Source organism: Nannospalax galili, unplaced genomic scaffold (genome assembly GCF_000622305.1).
Source record: "Nannospalax galili isolate Female #2095 unplaced genomic scaffold, S.galili_v1.0 scaffold1055, whole genome shotgun sequence".
NCBI lineage: Eukaryota > Metazoa > Chordata > Mammalia > Rodentia > Spalacidae > Nannospalax > Nannospalax galili.
In genome coordinates, this window is record NW_008337140.1 from 878,406 (window position 1) to 896,736 (window position 18,331).

An 18,331-nucleotide genomic window follows, 5' to 3' on the forward strand; every position below is an offset into this window, starting at 1 on the left:
TTGGGAGATGTAAGACAAATAAACCCTTTCCTCCCCAAGTTGGTATTGGTCAGAGTATTTTGTCACAGCAATGAAGAACAAACTAGGACAGTGCTATATACTTGAGTGTAGAACTGAAGACAACATGTGGGAGTCAGTTCTCTCTTTTGGCCATGTGGGTTCCAGGGTTGGAACTTGGGTTGTCAGGCTTGGTAGCAAATGCTTTTCCCCGCTGAACCATCTCACCAGCTCCAGCTTCCTTCTTAAGCTAGAAAATAAAAGCAAATTAAACCCAAGTTAGTAGAAAACAAGAACTATATACTTGAGTGTAGAACTGAAGACAACATGTGGGAGTCAGTTCTCTCTTTTGGCCATGTGGGTTCCAGGGTTGGAACTTGGGTTGTCAGGCTTGGTAGCAAATGCTTTTCCCCGCTGAACCATCTCACCAGCTCCAGCTTCCTTCTTAAGCTAGAAAATAAAAGCAAATTAAACCCAAGTTAGTAGAAAACAAGAAATAAAAATGTAAGCAAAATTTAATTAGAAAATAATATAGGAAGCCAAGTCTAAGTTCTAAAAAATTAAGAAACTCCTCAAAAGGCTAATCAAGAAAAATAGGAAAAAAAATATCAGTTTCTGAAATGAAATAATAACACTAAAATCCTTTGGAATTGTATATTTAAAAAGAAATGTTGCTGGGGAGATAGCTTACCAATAAATCCAACTTAGCCCCAGGCCAGTGGGAGAGACCTTGTCACAAAAAACATTTTCCAGATATAATAGGGCAGTTGCACATATGAACCCACCACAGTTGTGACAGCACGTACAAGAGTTTTGCAAGCCCAAGCCAGACAAAATCCCAGCTCGAAAGGGGAAATGAGTATGCAAAACCTCAGCCCTAGCTGAAGAACTATTGGCAATTGATAGCTGCTGGGAGAGGGAAAATCAGTTTTTTTAGAATATGATGCTGGGTAGGTTGACCACACTCCAGGGGATAGACCTACACCCAAGAATATTTGAGGAACAAAAATTGGACTTTAGAGGCTTTTTTTTTTTAAAAAGAGGGTACTCTGTGTGTCTGTGTGTGTGTGTGTGTGTAGCAGGGAGGTGGAGGTGGATTTGAATATAATCAAAATGCATTGTATAAGCCGAGCATGGTGGCACACAACTTTAATCTCAGCATTCAGGAGGCAGAGGCAGGAGGATATTGAGGCCAGCCTGGTCTGCATAGCAAGTTCCAGGCCAGCTGGGGCTATACGGAGATCCTGTCTGTTCTAATTACTTTCTACTGCTGTGATAAAAACACTGACCAAGACCAACTTGGGGAGGAAAGGGTTTATTTTACAGCTTACAGTTCATCATCTAGGGGAGCCAGGGTTGGAGCTCAGGGCAGAAACCTAGAGCACAGATCATAGAGGAATGCTACTTATTGACTTGGTCTGCTGGCCCGTACTCAGTCTGCATTCATTCATTCTTTATTTTTACTTTTTTGGTCTTTTTTTTTTTTGTCTTTTTGAGACAGGGTCTCCCTGTAGTCCCAGCTGGCCTAGAACTCACTATGTAGACCAGGCTGGCCTTGAACTCACAGAGATCCACCTGCCTCTGCCTCTCGAGTGCTGGGATTAAAGGCGTGCACCACCACACCTGGCTTACTTTTTTGGTCTTTTTGAGAGAGTGTCCCTGTAGCCACAGGCTGACCTGGATTCACTATGAAGTCCAGGCTGGCCTCGAACTCACAGAGATCCACCAGTCTCTGCCTCTGGAGTTCTGGGATTAAAGGCATGTGCCTCCACACCCAGTTTCTTTCTTTTTTAAATTATATTTTATTATTTTTATTTTATGTGGATGAGTGTAGTGCCTGCATGTATGAAAGTACACCTGTGTCATGCAGTGCCCATGGAGGTCAGAAGACGGTGGTGGATCCCCTGAAACTGGAATTAGGGATGGTTATTAGCCACTATGTGGGTACTGGGAACCAAACCCACATCCTCTGCAAGAGCAGCCAGTGCTCTTAACTGCTGAGCCATCTCTCCAGCCCCTCAGCCTGCTTTTTTACTCAATACAGGACCACCTACTCAGCGGTGGTACCACCCACAATTGGCTGGGTCCTCCCACATCACACACTGATAATCAAGAAAATGCACCACAGGCTGGCCCACAGGCCAGTCAAATGAAGGAAATTCCTCAAAAAGTACCTTCTACCCAGGTGTGTCAAGTTGACAACTGATGCTTTCCAGCACACAGTCTCAAGAACAACAAAATAGTAGTAATACATTATATGAAATTCTTTTGGGTTTCTTTTCTTTTTTTTTTTTTCATCTTTTTTTTTTTTTGAGACAGAGTCTCCTTGTAGCCCCAGCTGGCCTGGAACTCACTGTGTAGACCAGGCTGGCCTTAAACTCACAGAGATCTGCCTGCCTCTGCCTCCCAGGAGTGCTGGGACTAAAGGTGTGCTCCATCACACCTGGCTTGTATAAAATTCTTAACCAATTGAAAAAAAAATTTTTTTAAGTTGGCTGGTGACACCTGAGGAATGACACCCAAGGTTGACCTCTGGCCTCCCACAGGTGCATGCTCACGTACACGTGCACCCACACACATCTACACACGTATACACAATGTACATACACAAAAGGTAGTTTTTAGAAGAGAATGTTGCAAATAAGTTTTTGCCAATTTATCTAATAACTTGGAGGAAACAAATTCCTTGACATGTGCTGCCTTACAAAAATTGATTCAAGAAGCAAATTGTGGTTTGAATGATAAATATCCCCCAAAGGCTCCAAGTATTTGAATACTTGGCCCCAGTTGGTGGTGCTGTTTGCTGAGGACATGTTTGTTTAGGAGCTGTTGCCTTGTGGGAGGAAGCATGTCACTGGGGGCAGCTTTGAGAGTATATAGCCATGCCCACTTCCAGTTTCTCTGTCTGCTTCCTATGCATGCTTGAAAATGTGAGTGCTCAGCTTTCTGATCCCACTTCCTCTTGCCTTGCTTCCTTTACCATGATGAACTTTTTTTAAATTATGTGTATGTATGTGTGGGTTTGTGCATATGAGTCTCTTATCCCTCTGGAACTGTATGCCCAATAAACTCTTTTATAAGTTGTTTTGGTCATTTTTTTTATTATAGCAACAGAAAAGTAATGCACAAATCTCCATAGCTTTGTATCAAATACACTGAATTTGAGAATTCACAAAACTAAATTTTATCTGACATTTAAGGAAAAATACCAGTCTTTCACAAATTCTTTCAGAAAATAAATAGAAGAGGATAAAAAACTTTCCAATTTATTTTTTGAGACTGACACAAAATTATAATTCTCAACACCCCCCATCATTCAAGACATTTTAACATTGTCATGATGAAAATTTACAATATCCTAATGATAAATGTCAACTGTTGTCATGATGAAAATTTACAATATCCTAATGATAAATGTCAACTGATAAATCATCTAGAAGAATATAAAGGCTTCATATGTGTAAGATGATAATAATGAACATTTTTTGCCCTAAGATCAAGAGCAAGGCAAGGAGGCAGTCAAGGAGGCTGAGGCAGGAGGAATCATGAGTTCTTGGCTATCCTGGATGACACAGTGAGACAAAAAAGTAAGGAGTCAAGCATGATGGCACACACCTTTAATCCCAGCATGAAACTCAGGAGGTCAGGCTTAGCAGCAAGTGTCTCTACCTGCTTAACCATCTTGCTGGCCCCATAACAATGACTCCTATACCTTGCTTGTGAGAGGTCAGGAATTGAAATCACTCTGAAAGGATCATTAATAGTTACCTAAGTTAGTTATCCAAGAAAATTACCAAAGAAAGAAATATACATCGTGTCTCTTATGACCCAGCAATTCCAATTAGAAGTCTGATCTAGGGAAGTTTTGTGTGTGTGTGTGTGTGTATGCGTGTGTGAAGAGACAGGTAATATGTCCAGCACACATAATGGCCCACACCTGTAATCCCAACACTTGGGAGTATGCGGTAGGAGAAGTTTGAGGCTAGTCTGGGCTATGAGACCCTATCCCGAAAAATGGGATTAAAAAAAAAAAACTTAAACCAAGCATGGTAGGTAGCACATTCCTACAATCCCAGCAAGCAAGGGGAGAAGCAGGAAGATTATAAATACAGCCTGGACTACCTGGTGTATTCACAGTTACAAAGCAAAACCCTACCTCAAAAAAAAAAAAAATGCTCATAGAACTCAAAGGACGGTACCAGCACAGCTGTCCACCCACCACTAGTGATCAAGTTGTACACTTCTCCAAAATTGTTGCACTTCAATGAAAATGAAGAAACTAGTTACATTTAATTAAAATGGATGTGTTAGAAACAACCTTCAGTTAGAATCTCAAAAAAGAAAATCACGTTTTCAGTTACATAAAGTTCAAGAACTAGGAAAACTAAACTGGCATTTAGCTGTAAGTATATTGTAATCCATAAGAAAAGGAAATTACTTATATAGAAATAAGATTTTAGTTCCTTTAGAGGAATGTTAGGGTTGGGAAGGATTTGGGTGAAGAGACTTCCGGAATACTAGCCAATATTTAATTATAAGAATGGTGGTTAAGGGGACTGGAGAGATGGTTCAGTGGTTAAGAACACTGACTGTTCTTGCAGAAGACCTTGGTTCAAATCCCAGCACCCACATGGCAGCTCACAACTGTCCATAACTCCAGTTCCAGGGGATACAACAGCCTCTTCTGTCCTCCATGGGCATTGCACGACATGGGTGTGCTCACCTACATACAGGCAATACACGCATACACATAAAATAAAAATAATAAATGGAATATTTTTTTAAAAAGTGGTTAAGCCAGGCGGGGTGGTGCACAGCTTTAGTCACAGCACTTGGGAGGCAGAGGCAGGTAAATCTCTGTAAGTTGGAGGCCAGCCTCATCTACAAAGTGAGTTCCAGGCCAGCTGGGGCTATGGGGAGCCCCAAAAATAAATAGGCCAAAAGTAAATAAATCTCAAAAAGGCCAAAAATAAATAAAATAAATAAATAAAAGTGGTTAATCATTAAGTGACATAAGTTTTATGTAATTTGGTTAAAAACAACTGTTTATCAAATATTTTCAGAATGTTCTATATGTTTCACTAGGTTTTAGTAGAAACATGTTTAATATGTCCTCTAAAGTGGATAAAATGTTCAATTACCATAAATAGTAATTTTGTAATAAATGATATAAATAATTCTGTTTTAGATAAAGTAATAATTTCTGTTCTTAGAGCTTCAGAGACATAGAAGGGGTCTTATAAAATTGGAACAAATCAGCCATAGCATGTAACTTCTCAAGATACCTCCCAGCCATTTATCTATAGTATCAAAGTATAGTTGTGGTAATATTTTTGCCAGGATCTTGGCATTATACAGTGCCATACTATTAATTTTGACCTGGACTTTCTTGGTACATGTCCTAGTTATTTTTTAAGAATATTATTTTTATTTTATGTGTATAAGTGTATTGCAATTATGTATGTGGAAGTGCACCCATGCACTCTGCAGAAGTCAGAAGAGGGCATTGGATCCCCTAGAACTGGCTTTATAGACGGTTGTTAGCTACCATGTAGGTGCTGGGAATTGAACCAGGATCTTCTGCAAGAGCAGCCAGTGCTCTTAACCACTGAGCCATCTCTCCAGCCCCATGTCCTAGTTATTTTAAGGACTACAAATACTTAATTCTTTTTCACATGTTATTTTCTGTTGTGTCTTCTTCATTTATATTTTATTTTGCAGTGCAATGGATCAAATTCATGACCTTATACATGCTAGGCAAGTGCTCTAACCATTTAGCTGCACCCCAGCCCTTCTGTGTCCTAATAAAGTTTTAGTTTTGGTACAGGGAAAATCCTAATCTCATTTTCCTGAGTCTCCATACAATCTCTTCAAAGAATTAGTTTATATTGGTGGTATAACTTTGCCTACAGTCAGTAGATCAATGAGGAAATGATGAATATGAAATTCTTCAAAAACGAAAAAAGATGCTCAGAGTTGCTACCATGTTTTAGGTACAAGTAGGTACCTTGCACTGGTAATTCCCAGTGCTAGGAGAAGTTTTTTTTTTTTTTTTTTTTTTTTTTTTGTGTGTGTGTGTGTGTGTGTGTGTGTGTGTGTGTGTGTATGTACACACACCATGTAAATGGGGAGGCTAGAGAGGGTGATTATGAGCCACCTGATGGTGGGTGCTGAGTTCTGAAATCAAATCTGGAAGAGCAGCAAGCATTCTTCACTGCTGAGCCACCTCTCCAGCCTCAAGTATGTTTTTTATTTTTAGTGTATGAGTATTTTGCCTACATGTATGCATGTGCACTACATGCTTACCTTATGCTAACAGAAGCCAGAAGAGGTCATGAGATCCCCTGGAACTGGAGTATGGACAGTTATGTGAGGGCTGAGAACTGAGCCCAGGTCCTTGGGAAGAGGTGCTCTTAACCACTGAACCATCTCTACATCCCAGCCCAGAAGTTTTGTTTTTGTTTTTGTTTTGTTTGCTTTGCTAACAGATGAATAATTAGAAGCTCCCAGGGCTAGGTATGTAGGTTTGTGGTAGAGCACTTGCTTATTGTGCATGAGGCCATAGGATCATTCTCAAGTACTACAATAAATGCATACATATCATTCATAAAACTTGCAACTAGAGAGTGTTGGGCTAGAGTTAAAATCTAGTAAGTCTTATTTGATTTCCAAGCCTGTTTTTTCATTATTCTGGTGGTGTTTTGCAGTGTTAGAATGATTTTTTTTTCCTTTTTATTGAACTGGTGATTGTTCAGTTGTAGAGACTTGTTTAGTATATCTAAAGCCCAGAGTTCAATCGCTATTATCAAAATTTAACAAATTAACTAATTAATTAAACAAACATAATAAATGAAAGAAGTAAAGGATACATTCCAACAAAAACAAAAATTTGGACTGGACTATATATAGCTCAGTGGTAGAGCACTTGCCTAGAATGTGTGGCCCTAAGTTCAATTCCTAACACCAGGGAAAAAAAATTATCAGCTATTAATGAGTAAATCTAAAAGATACATGAATTTTAGGATATATTATAAAAAATGTTTTTGTCTTTTTTGAAGCAAGGTCTCCCTGTAGCCCCAGCTGTCCTGGAACTCACTATGTAGACCAGGCTGGCCTTGAACTCAGAGATCCACCTGCCTCTGCCTCCCAAGTGGTGGGACTACAGGCATGCGCCACCACACCAGGCTATGATATATTATAAGTTTTTAATGAAATTAAAATGGTCTGAATAAACACAGGAATGTACTATGTTCATAAATAGTCTAGTCATATATTTTGGTACATTTTTTTCTCCAATTGTCTATATAGATACTAACAGTATCTCATGTCCCCCAAACTTCTCTCAACTACTTTCTCAGTTTTATATTTCAGAATTCTAGTGCCTTCTCATTTACTTTAATTAATGCTATATGTTTATTTATTTATAATATAGTTTATCCCATTCTATTGATTATTTAGGTCAATTCCATTATCAGTGTGCACATGTATGTGGCATGTAGGTGTAGCACAGCACATATGTGAAGGTTAGGAGACAACTTGCAGGAGTTGGTTTTCTCCTTCCACCATGTGGGTCCTGGGGATGTAATTCAAGTCCTTAGACTTGTTGACCTTTACCCACTGAGTCATCTTGATGGCCCTCCATTCCATTCTTTCCACTCTCACAGATCAGGCTACAGTAAGAATCTTAATTCATGTATCTTTTTTGTAGTTTTGAAATTCCTCAAGAATATATATTCCAATATAGTGAAATTGCTGCATTGAAAGTTACACATATTTTCATGTTTTTATATATTACCTTTCCCTAAGTGTATCAGTCCATATTCTGTAACCTAAGAGCTTTCATTTTTCTTTTGGCTTGTTAGTAGTTTGTGACACCAGTCTTGAAATTTTGTACTAATTTTGATTGCTCTATACTGTTTTAAAATATATTTCCTTAATTACAAATAAGATAATTAATGAAATTTTATGGGTTTTGCTATTTATATTTTGTCTTCCATGAAATTTTTCCTCAGTTTTGTTTTTGTTTTGTTTTGTTTTGTTTTCAGTTTTGGTGTTTTTGAGTCAGGGTCTCCTGCAGCCCCAGCTGGTCTGGAACTCGCTATGTAGTAGACCAGGCTGGCCTTGAACTCCTCTACCTCCCAAGTGCTGGGATTAAAGGCATGTGCCACCATGCCCAGCTTCTTTTGCTACTTTTTATTTTGTCTGGGATTGTAGAAACTTTGCATATTCTAGATGCTAAGTTGTTATGCATGTTATACATGTTCTCTGCCAATCTCTGGCTTTTTAAGTTATGTTCATGGTACCTCTTTTTCTTACAGTTTTTATGGTTTGTAGTTTTGCTTTTGTTCTTGTTTGAGCCAAGGTCTCACCATGTAGTCCTGGCTATCCTGAAACTCACTATATAGACCAGGCTTGCCTTGCCTTGAACTCAAAGAGATCACTGCCTCTGCCTCCTCAGTACTAGGATTGAAGGTATGTTCCACTGTGCCCAGCAGTTTTTAGTTTTTGTATCTCATTTAAAACATTCTTATCTCCAAGATGATAGAAATAGTCTGTATTTTCCTTAGGTGTTTATTTTCCTTTTCATATTTAATCTTTGAATACTATTTTTAGTTTTGTTTATAGTAAGAGAATCAAGCTGGGCATGGCGGCATATGCCTTTAGTCCCAGCACTTGGGAGGTAGAAGCAGGCAGATCTCTGTAAGTTCAAGGCCAGTCTGGTCTACATAACAAGTTCCAGGCCAGCTGGGGCCCCTGACTCAAAAAGACCAAAAGAAAAAAAAAGAGGTTTTTGTATTTTGCTGTTTCTATCTATCCACAGTCTTTTGGTTTGAGTAAAACTGTGACAGATCCTTGTTTTTCATGACTATTCTTGTTTCATTGCTCTTTTGTGTTAACTGTAGTATTAGTTTCTTTTATTTATTTGTAATTTATGTCTATGAGTGTATTATCTACATGAACATAAGTACACCCATGTCATGCAATGCCTCAGAGGTCAGAAGAGGGCATAGGATCCCCTGGAACTGGAGTTACAGATGGTTGTTAGCCACCATATGGGTGCTGGGAATCTAACTGGGGTCCTCTGCAAGAGCATCCAGTGCTGTTAACCACTGAGCCATCTCTCCAGCCCAGTATTAGTTTGTTAATTTCCAGGGAAGATGCAGTTGCATCCTGTTTGATATATGTTCCATGCAATTAGCAAAACTTGGAGTTACATTTAGAATAATGTACGTAGATAGGGTATTTCATGCCATTATTTATTTAAACCACCTCTACATTACTTCTATAGGCCTTACATATCTTTTGTTTAGACTTCATCCTCAGTACTTTAAATTTTTTGTTATGGGCTGGCAAGATGACTCAGTGGGTAAAGGTGCTTTCTGCCAAGCCTGACAATCTGAGTTTGACCCCCAGAACCCACATGGTAGAAGGAGAGACCTGACTCCTGAAGTTATCATCTAGCTTTCTATGCCATGCATGTGCACCACATGAACATACACTCAGACACACATGAAATAAGTAAATAAATGTAAAAATATTCTTTTTTTAAAAAATGTGATTGTAAAAGGAATATCTTTTTAAAATTACATTTTGAGTTGATTGCTAGTGTATAAGAATGTACTTTATTTTTGTATGGTCTTACAATATTCCTAAACCATTTATAATTCTATAATCTGTCTATAGAGCTTACTGTGTTTTCTGCATAGTCATACTGTGAAGTGTAATACTTTGTTTCCCCTTTCCCAACCTTTTTACTTTTTAATTTGCTTTATGGTGCAAATTGAAATTGAATTTACTATAGAGTTTGTTGGATAACTTTGATCAGATTAAGGACTTTCCATTCTAGCCCTAGTGCAGTAAAAGTATTGCTACAATGCTAGACTTTATCAAGTGCTTTTGGGGGCCATTATCTATAAAAATTACTATACTTTTCCCCTTTAATATTTTAACATAGAATACTTGATTAATAGATATTAATATGGGCCAGGCGTGGTGGCACATGCCTTTAATTCCAGCACTCAGGAAGCAGAGGCAGGCTGATCTCTGTGAGTTCGAGGCTAGCCTGGCCTACATAGTGAGTTCAAGGCCAGCTGGGGCTACAGGGAGATCCTGTCTCAAAAAGACAAAATAATAATAATAATAATAATAATAATAATAATAATAGATATTAATATATAGTATAGTTGCTAAATAGAGTTAAAAATGTTAAATATCAATACTTTTTCCAAGAATAATTAGCTTCTTTATGAAAGGGACAGAAGGAATTAAATGCACATATATGTAGGTTTAAGAAATGTTAAAGCAGTGAGCTGACATGGTGACACATGCCTGTAATACCGGCCCTTAAGCCTGATAGAGGAGAATCCTGAGCTCTAGGCCAGCATAGACAATATACTAAGACCATGTCTAAGAGAGAGACAGAGACAGAAATAGACAGGGGGTGGGAGATGAGGAAAATTGGTCCAAAGATGTAGCTCAGTGGGTAAAGTGCTTGCTTAGAATATACAAAGCCCTGTGTTCAATCCTCAGTATTATACAAACCAGACACAGCCATGTCACAGGCCTATAATACCAACATTTAGGAGGTAGAGACAAGATGATCAGAAGTTCAAGGTCATCCTCGTAGTGAGTAAGGCCAGCCTGAGCTATATGAGACCCTGTCTCAAAAACAACAACGACAAAAATTTTAACAATTCCACCAAGGGACCCAGTGATCTATTTGTTTATTTATTTATTTAGTTAGTTAGTTAGTTAGTTAGTTAGTTAGTCTTTTTTGAGACAGGATTGCCCTATAGCCCCAGCTGGCCTGGAACTCACTATGTAGACCAGGCTGGCCTTGAACTCAGAGATCCACCTGCCTCTGCCTCCTGAGTGCTGGGACTAAAAGCATGTGCCACCATGCCCAGCATTTTTTATTTATTTTTATTTTTTGTTTGTATGAGTGTATTGCCTATATGCATGTAAGTGCACCTGTGTCGTACAGTGCCCACAGAGGTCAGAAGAGAGTGTCAAATTCTCCTGGAACTCGCCATGTGGGTCCTGGAACTCAAACCCAGGTCCTCTTCAAGACCTGTCAGAGCTCTCAGCCGCTGAGCCATCTCTCCAGTTCCAGGGCCCAGTGATCTTCATCGTTGAAATTCATTTTTTTTTTTTAAAGTTTAAATTTTTTTGTGCGTGAGTGTTATGCCTGCATGTGTGTAAGTGCACTTGTATTGTGCAGTACCCATTGAGGACAGAAGAGAGTGTCACATCCCCTTGAACTGGAGTTATGGATGGTTGTTAGCCACCATGTGGGTGCTAGGAGTCGAACCCAGGTCTTCTGCAAGACCCATCTCTCCAGCCCCCTGAAATTCACTTGTTTGTTTTTAGTTTACAAAGCTTAAGTTTATTCTTTTGATGTTCCTTTGCATCCTTTAAAAAATTGCAAAACATTTCAGGAGCAGAAAGATACACGTAACATAAATTTACCATCTTAACCACTGAAATTCACTCTTTTTTTTTTTTTTTTTTTTTTTTTTTTTTTGTCTTTTTGAGATGGGGTCTCCCTGTAGCCCCAGCTGGCCTGGAACTTGCTATGTAGACCAGGCTGGCCTCGAACTCACAAAGATTCACCTGCCTCTGCCTCCCAAGTGCTGGGATGAAAGGCGTGCGCCACCATGCCTGGCTGAAATTCACTCTTAATTTGAAACTGTGTTCATTGATTTTAACCTATACTTTATAAAGCTTTTTAATCACAAAATTTAATTTTCATCTCAAATGCCCATATTCTTATATGTAGTTTTGTTTGTTGGTTTTGGTTTGGTTTTAGGGACTTTTGCCCCAGCTGGCCTGGAACTCACACTATGTAGACCAGGCTGGCCTCAATCTCACAAAGGTCTACCTGCCTTTGCCTCCTGAGTGCTGGGATTAAAGGCATACACCACCATGCCTGGCTCTATATATAGTTTATAACATGATAAACAGTGGAATGATTAAAAGTGTGGTGGTGTTAACAGAAAAAAATAACAGAAGAGAATTAAACAGGAAACATGATTCTAGTATTTTTATAGAGTAGATACAATGGTGATATGTGAAACATTACTTGTGAATGGTAGTATTATAGTAATCTAATGAAGAAAATTTACTTATAGGATTAAAGGAAAGGTAAAATAAACATGTTACAACACATTTCTTTTATATATCTACTTTCTAAAAAGTAGCCTGGGCCAACATGTGTTGAAGAAATTAAACTCTATAAATAAATAAGTGTGGTATATATCTTATGGCATTTTTATGTCTAGCAATGTTCTCACAATTTTTCAATAAAATAGTATAATGTGGGGCTAGAAAGATGGCTCAGCAGTTAAGAACGTGTACTACTCCTCCAAAAGATGGGCGTTCAGTTCCTAGCACACATGTTCAGTGGCTCACAGCCACCTATAAATTGAGCCCCAGGTGATCCAATGCCCTCTTCTGACCTCTAAGGGCATTGCACTCATGTACACATACCCCCACACAGGCACACATACTTATACATTATTAAAATAAAATCTTTTTAAAAAAAGAATATAATGGGTCCATTTAAAAACTACTATGGATTTGAATAAAATATTCAGAATACTATTAGAATTTTATCAGTTCCTGCTTTTAGTTAGAAACTAGAAATATTTCTGAGACTTATTAGAATGGAAGTTTAACATTAAATAGAGATTCCTCTTGAGTCTTTCCCATAGTTCTCATAGATGTGCACAAAATTGTATACGTAAAGTTATTCAATGGAGTATTGTTTGTAACATTAAAAAACAAAACCAACATCACCACCCACCATTAAAGGTCCTTGCTAAGGTATATACTATAGCTATGGAAAAAGAATAATACAGGGGCTGGAGAGATGGCTCAGCGGTTAAGAACACTGGCTGTTCTTGCAGAAGACCTGGGTTCAAATCCCAGAACCCACAAGGCAGCTAACAGCTGTCCGTAACTCCAGTTCCAGGGGATCTGACAGCCTCTTCTGTCCTCCATGGGCATTGTACAACATGGGTGCACTTACCTACATGCAGGCAATACACACATACACATAAAAAGAATAAATAATTTTTTTAAAAAGAAAAAGAATAATACAGCTCTGTATCAGGAAAAGAAAACATACAGATCTGTATCAGGAAAAGAAAAACCAAAGCCCGTCAGAGTGTTCCTCTTACCATTGCTGCTCTTTATTGAGAGGAAACACACAGTTATCATGCATATGGATGATGGAATGTGTAGCTGTTAAAGAGAATGTTCTGTTGGGCTCACTTTAAGCCATTCTAAAAATATAGGCAAAATAATTCCTTTGATGAGATACTGTACTTTTCCTTCTCGGAATTCCCACCCTGCAGCTCAGTCCCTAGAAACTGAGTAGCCATGAAGTTCAGCTGGGTCTGCCCACCTTTCTAAGTCCTGGCTCGGAAAAGGTGCAACTTCTCTTTTTCCTTTCTTCTGTCTCTTTCAGATGCTGGCCAGAACCTAAGTATGCTTTTTCTCATACTTTGGGCTTCTTTAGTCTCTCCCGAAAGCCCCCTCCCAGCCTGTTGCCAGGTCGAGGATCTCCATGCAAGCGGCATGGCTCTTTTCCCTTCTCTCCATTCTCAGGCAGCTGCTGAGATTTTATAGCTTCCCTGCCCTGGGAGGAGTGGGGGATTCTTTTAAACTTCAATTATCCCCAGCTTTAAAAAAAAAAAAAAAAAAAAAATGGCTGGGCGTGGTGGCTTACGCCTTTAATCCAGCACTTGGGATGCAGAGGCAGGCGGATTTCTGTGAGTTCAAGGCCAGCCTGACCTACATAGTGAGTTCCAGGACAGCTGGGGCTACAGGGAGACCCTGTCTCAAAAAGACCTCCCCCCCCAAAAAAAATGTGCTAAATTGGAAATGATGATGTACTTAGGAGGTTGAAGCAGGAAAATTGTGAATTCAAGACCTTCCTAGGCTTCATCACAAATTCAATCCCAACTTGTTCTACATAGTGAGACTTCCCTCCCATCTCAAAAAAAGAAAAAAAAATTATATATGTATACACATACATATTCTGACATTGAAATTTTAAAATAATAATGGAATAAGAGCATTTGTCTGATCTCATCTAAGAGTTGTGTCTGCAATTTTTCTTTGTAAGTACATACTCAAAGGAAAAGATGTACACATTTCTTAGAGATACTGGAAAGAGGGAGAGGTTCAGATTTGAGAGGGTCTTTTTCTATATACTTCTATATTATTTGATGAAACTTCGCATATTATTTCTGCAGTAAAGAAAAGGTAAAGCAGGTATAGTGCAAGCCTATAAGCCCAGCCACTCAGGAGGTTGAGAAAGAAGGATCACAAGTTCAAGGCCAGCCTGGGCAATTTAGCAAGACCCTTTCTGAAAAGAACTGGGTATATAGATCAGTGATAAGATGTTTTCCCAATATGTTTGAAGCCCTAAGTCTAATAAATGGTACATCAAAAAAGAAAAAGGAAAGAAAAAGTAATATGTATTCACTAACTCCCCCAAAAAAGAAGATTTAAAGATTAAGAAAAAATTTTTTAATTAAAAAATATCATAGTAGCCTCATCAACTCACAAGTATCCTAAGAAAACTATTGTTAAAGCCTTGGTAAATAACCTTCCAGAGGTTAGGGACATTTTATGGAAAGCATTTAATCCTAAACCTAAAAGAGAAGAATTAGCATATAAAAAATTTACACTTAGGGGCCAGGCGTGGGGGCACACACGGGAGGCAGAGGCAGGCAAATCTCTGTGAGGTGGAGGCCAGCCTGGTCTACAGTAGTGAGTTCCAGGTCAGCTGGGACCACAGGGAGACTCCTCTGTTTCAAAAAATCAAAAGGAAAAAGTTTACACTTAGCTCAGTAGTCAGTAAACCATGATTTTGGATAAGAAAGTAACAAGATAGTATGTTTATTCTTATTTTTACTTTTGTATCCCCAGTGCCTTTAGAGCACACAATAGCCAGCCATAAGTAGTATATGTATATTTAAGAGATGAATGGTCTGCTGGGCATAGTGGTGCATGCCTTTAATCCCAGCACTAAGGAGGCAGAAGCAGGCAGATCTCTGTGAGTTCAAGGCCAGCCTGGGCTACATAGCAATCTCCAGGCCAGCAGAGGCTACAGGGAGAGCCTGTCTCAAAAAGACAAAAAAAAAAAAAAAGGGTGGGGGGTGAGTGGTCTACTAACCATTGGTGAAACTCTTAGTTCTAAAACCCAAAGATAAGAAATTCTTAATAATAATAATAATAATAATCATGCTGGCTGACTATTGGTAAACCAGCAACTGTTGCTCAGAAATGTTTGGCAGATATCCCCTGGTATTATTTCCTATAACCTGGATTTAATACCAGTGCCTTCTTAAATCATTTCAAGCTAGTGAATGCTCTTACTAGAGTAAACTGTAGCATGGTGGTAAGAGAAGAAGCCTTGTTTAAGAATAACCTACTCTCCATCAAAGGACTCTGGCCTTCTTTGACTTCATAAGGTCTTGTCCCACAGAACTCTTCACTGGAAAAATAGTTACCCATGGTGAAAGAGGTGATTACAGGAGCTGTAGTATGGGGCAGGAGAGATGGCTCAGCAGTTAAGAGCACTGGCTGCTCTTACAGAAGACAGGGTTCAGTTCCTAGCATGCACATGGCAGCTAACAACCGTCTATAACTTCAGTTCCAGGGGATCCAACACCCTCTTCTGACTTCCATGGGCATTACACAACATGGATACAATTGTATACATGTAGGCAATGCACTCATACACATAGAATAAAAATAATAAAAGATCTGTAGTACCTGGTCTTGTTCTTAAACCTCAGAGATCAAATTGAAACTGCTTCATTTGAAGGGGGGGAGGAATACACACACATACACACACACACATTTGCGTACATAGATGATCATTTTAACGGCACATAGTTAATGGTGGGAACTAGGATGAAGTTTCTGGATCTTTAGAGAAATACTAATTTATACTGTTTGTGTTTTTTTTTCTTAGTTTCTGCCACTGCCTTCTACAAAGCACAACCTGTAATTCAGTTCATGTGTGAAGTTCTTGACATCCATAATATTGATGAGCAACCAAGACCTCTGACTGACTCTCATCGTGTGAAATTCACTAAAGAGATAAAAGGTGAATTAGTTAGCATGTAGAACAGCATAACTATAAAATGCATGGCTATGACAACTTTCTATCAAAGTATTTTACAATTAAATCTATTTATGTAATACTACCAATGGTAATACAAATTAATTATAAAATTTTACATTAGATACATGATTGTAGCTTCTTAGGTAGTATTTGAATAAAGGATATGTCAGTAATAGATTTAGTATTAGTACCAGCTAAGCTTTGGTTTATAGTATCCCATACTAGCTAAAGCAGTAAAAGTGTCTCATGGGAAAATGTTTCTCCAACACTGCAAAAAAGAAGGATAGCTAGGAATAGTGTCTTATGCCTCTAATCCCAGCACTTGGGAGGCAGAGGCAGGTGGACTCTAAGTTCAAGGCCAACCTGGTCTACATAGCAAGTTTCAGTTCCAGTACTACATAGTGATATACTGTCTCAAAAAAAAAAAAAGTAGGAAGCTTATGTTTAAAGTATTATTACTTTAGAATTTGACTTGTTCTTTGGAAATATTCTAATTAATGATTTCCTTATTTTAGTGAAATGGTAGTTTTAAAATTTTATTCCTTTGAAATTTTAGAAATACGGAGTTAACCTGTTCTTTGTGTTATTCCACAGCTTGCCTTAGCTATTTAAATGTACATTATAGAGGTAATTGTTTTCCTTAGCTAAAATTTTACAGTGGTGTCACATCATACATTTATTTAACTCAAAATATTTGTCTCTATATGGTCACTCAAAAAATAAAAATAATAAAAAAAAATTTCAATAATGTTCTAAAATTATATTTTATACATATTTGCTCCTTATGTACATTTTGAGTACATTTATAATTTTGTGTCCAAATACTGTACTTTATCAACGATCTCAGAGATTTTTAAAAAGTAATTTTGACCATGTACAATTTTTGCCTTATTTATGACTTTAGTACCTCATCCTCATGTGAGATGTAACTCCACTGTAGTCAGTGTACTATTTAGACATGAATAAAAATTAGATACTATCGCCTTTAATCTCAGCACTTGGGAGGCAGAGGCAGGTGGATCTCTTTGAGTTCAAGGCCAGCCTGGTCTACATAGTGAGTTCCAGGACAGCTGGGGCTACAGGGAGACCCTGTCTCAAAAAGACCAAAAAAAAAAAAGTTAGATACTATCTAATGAGAATGAGTACTATAAAATTTATTTATATTATATATTACATCTTAAATAGCCAGAAATAATTTTTTTTTCAGATTTCACCTATTTGTTGCAGATAATTTTCAGCTTGTGTTTTGAGTGAAGCATTCAAGGTTGTTCACTGAACATCTTTCAATCCCTCAGACCACTTAGAGTAGCTGAACTCATCCTGCTTGCTCCAGTAATCATTCATTCTTCACCATTCAGTGACCAGAAAAGAGACGTTGTAATAAAATATTAAAAGGAAAGCCCCTCCTGGTTTGATAATTAGCATCCATCTATCTCAAGTTATATAAGTGCCAAAATAAGAAGCTGTTAAATGTGACTGTTTGGCAATCATATCATTGTCCTTTCATAATCTGTTTTAGCTGCACAGATAGCATTGTGAGGAGGTTAGTGCATTACCTAGCATTATATATGTGATCACCCAAATACCATGGTTTCTAGTGAGTTGCTGCTTAGTTACCGCCTCTGATATCATGCAATCACTTACATTATTTTGCGGTAACTATGCAATCAACTCATATCACCACTCTATCACAGAAAACACAAAATGTACAGAACAAGAATTCACCTGCTGCCCGAAGAGCATGGACTTGATCTTACCTTCAACTGCTCAGGGGCCCAAAGAAATGACTGAAAAAATGACTAGAAAGCATTATAAAGTTGATGTTATAGTGAAGGTAAAGCCAAATTTATAGGCTGACTATTTATTAAAGTCCAAACTTTTTTGGTTGGATGGAGGGTTTGGGGAGGTAACTGGGCAGAGAATTATCTAGTCTATTCTTTACAATTTTTACTTTTTGCTGGCCCTTGGATTTGGTCTTACTATTGAGTACTTATGATATTAGATTTGGGATAGAAAAATCTGGGTTGGAGTTAGTTGATAACCAGTATTTTTCTCCATTCAAAGTCAAGAATACTTTAAAAAAAATTTTTTTTAAAGTACATCATATATTCCTACCACAGTAACTGAAGAGAATAGAGTTTTGTGTTCAGTGCTGTTTAGGTTGAAGTTTTAGCTTGCATAAGGAATTCG

At 38.1% G+C, this 18,331-nt stretch overlaps 1 protein-coding gene across 3 annotated transcripts in view; it reads left to right on the top strand.

Annotated features, from left to right (window-relative positions):
* Positions 1-18,331, top strand: part of Ago3 (argonaute RISC catalytic component 3) — a 134,593-nt gene that overhangs the window by 78,470 nt on the left and 37,792 nt on the right. For all 3 annotated transcript variants that reach the window (XM_008832122.3, XM_029563129.1, XM_029563130.1), the window contains one exon: positions 15,989-16,123. In XM_008832122.3, the coding sequence (XP_008830344.1) occupies positions 15,989-16,123 (135 nt within the window). The remainder of the gene's footprint in view (positions 1-15,988; positions 16,124-18,331) is intronic.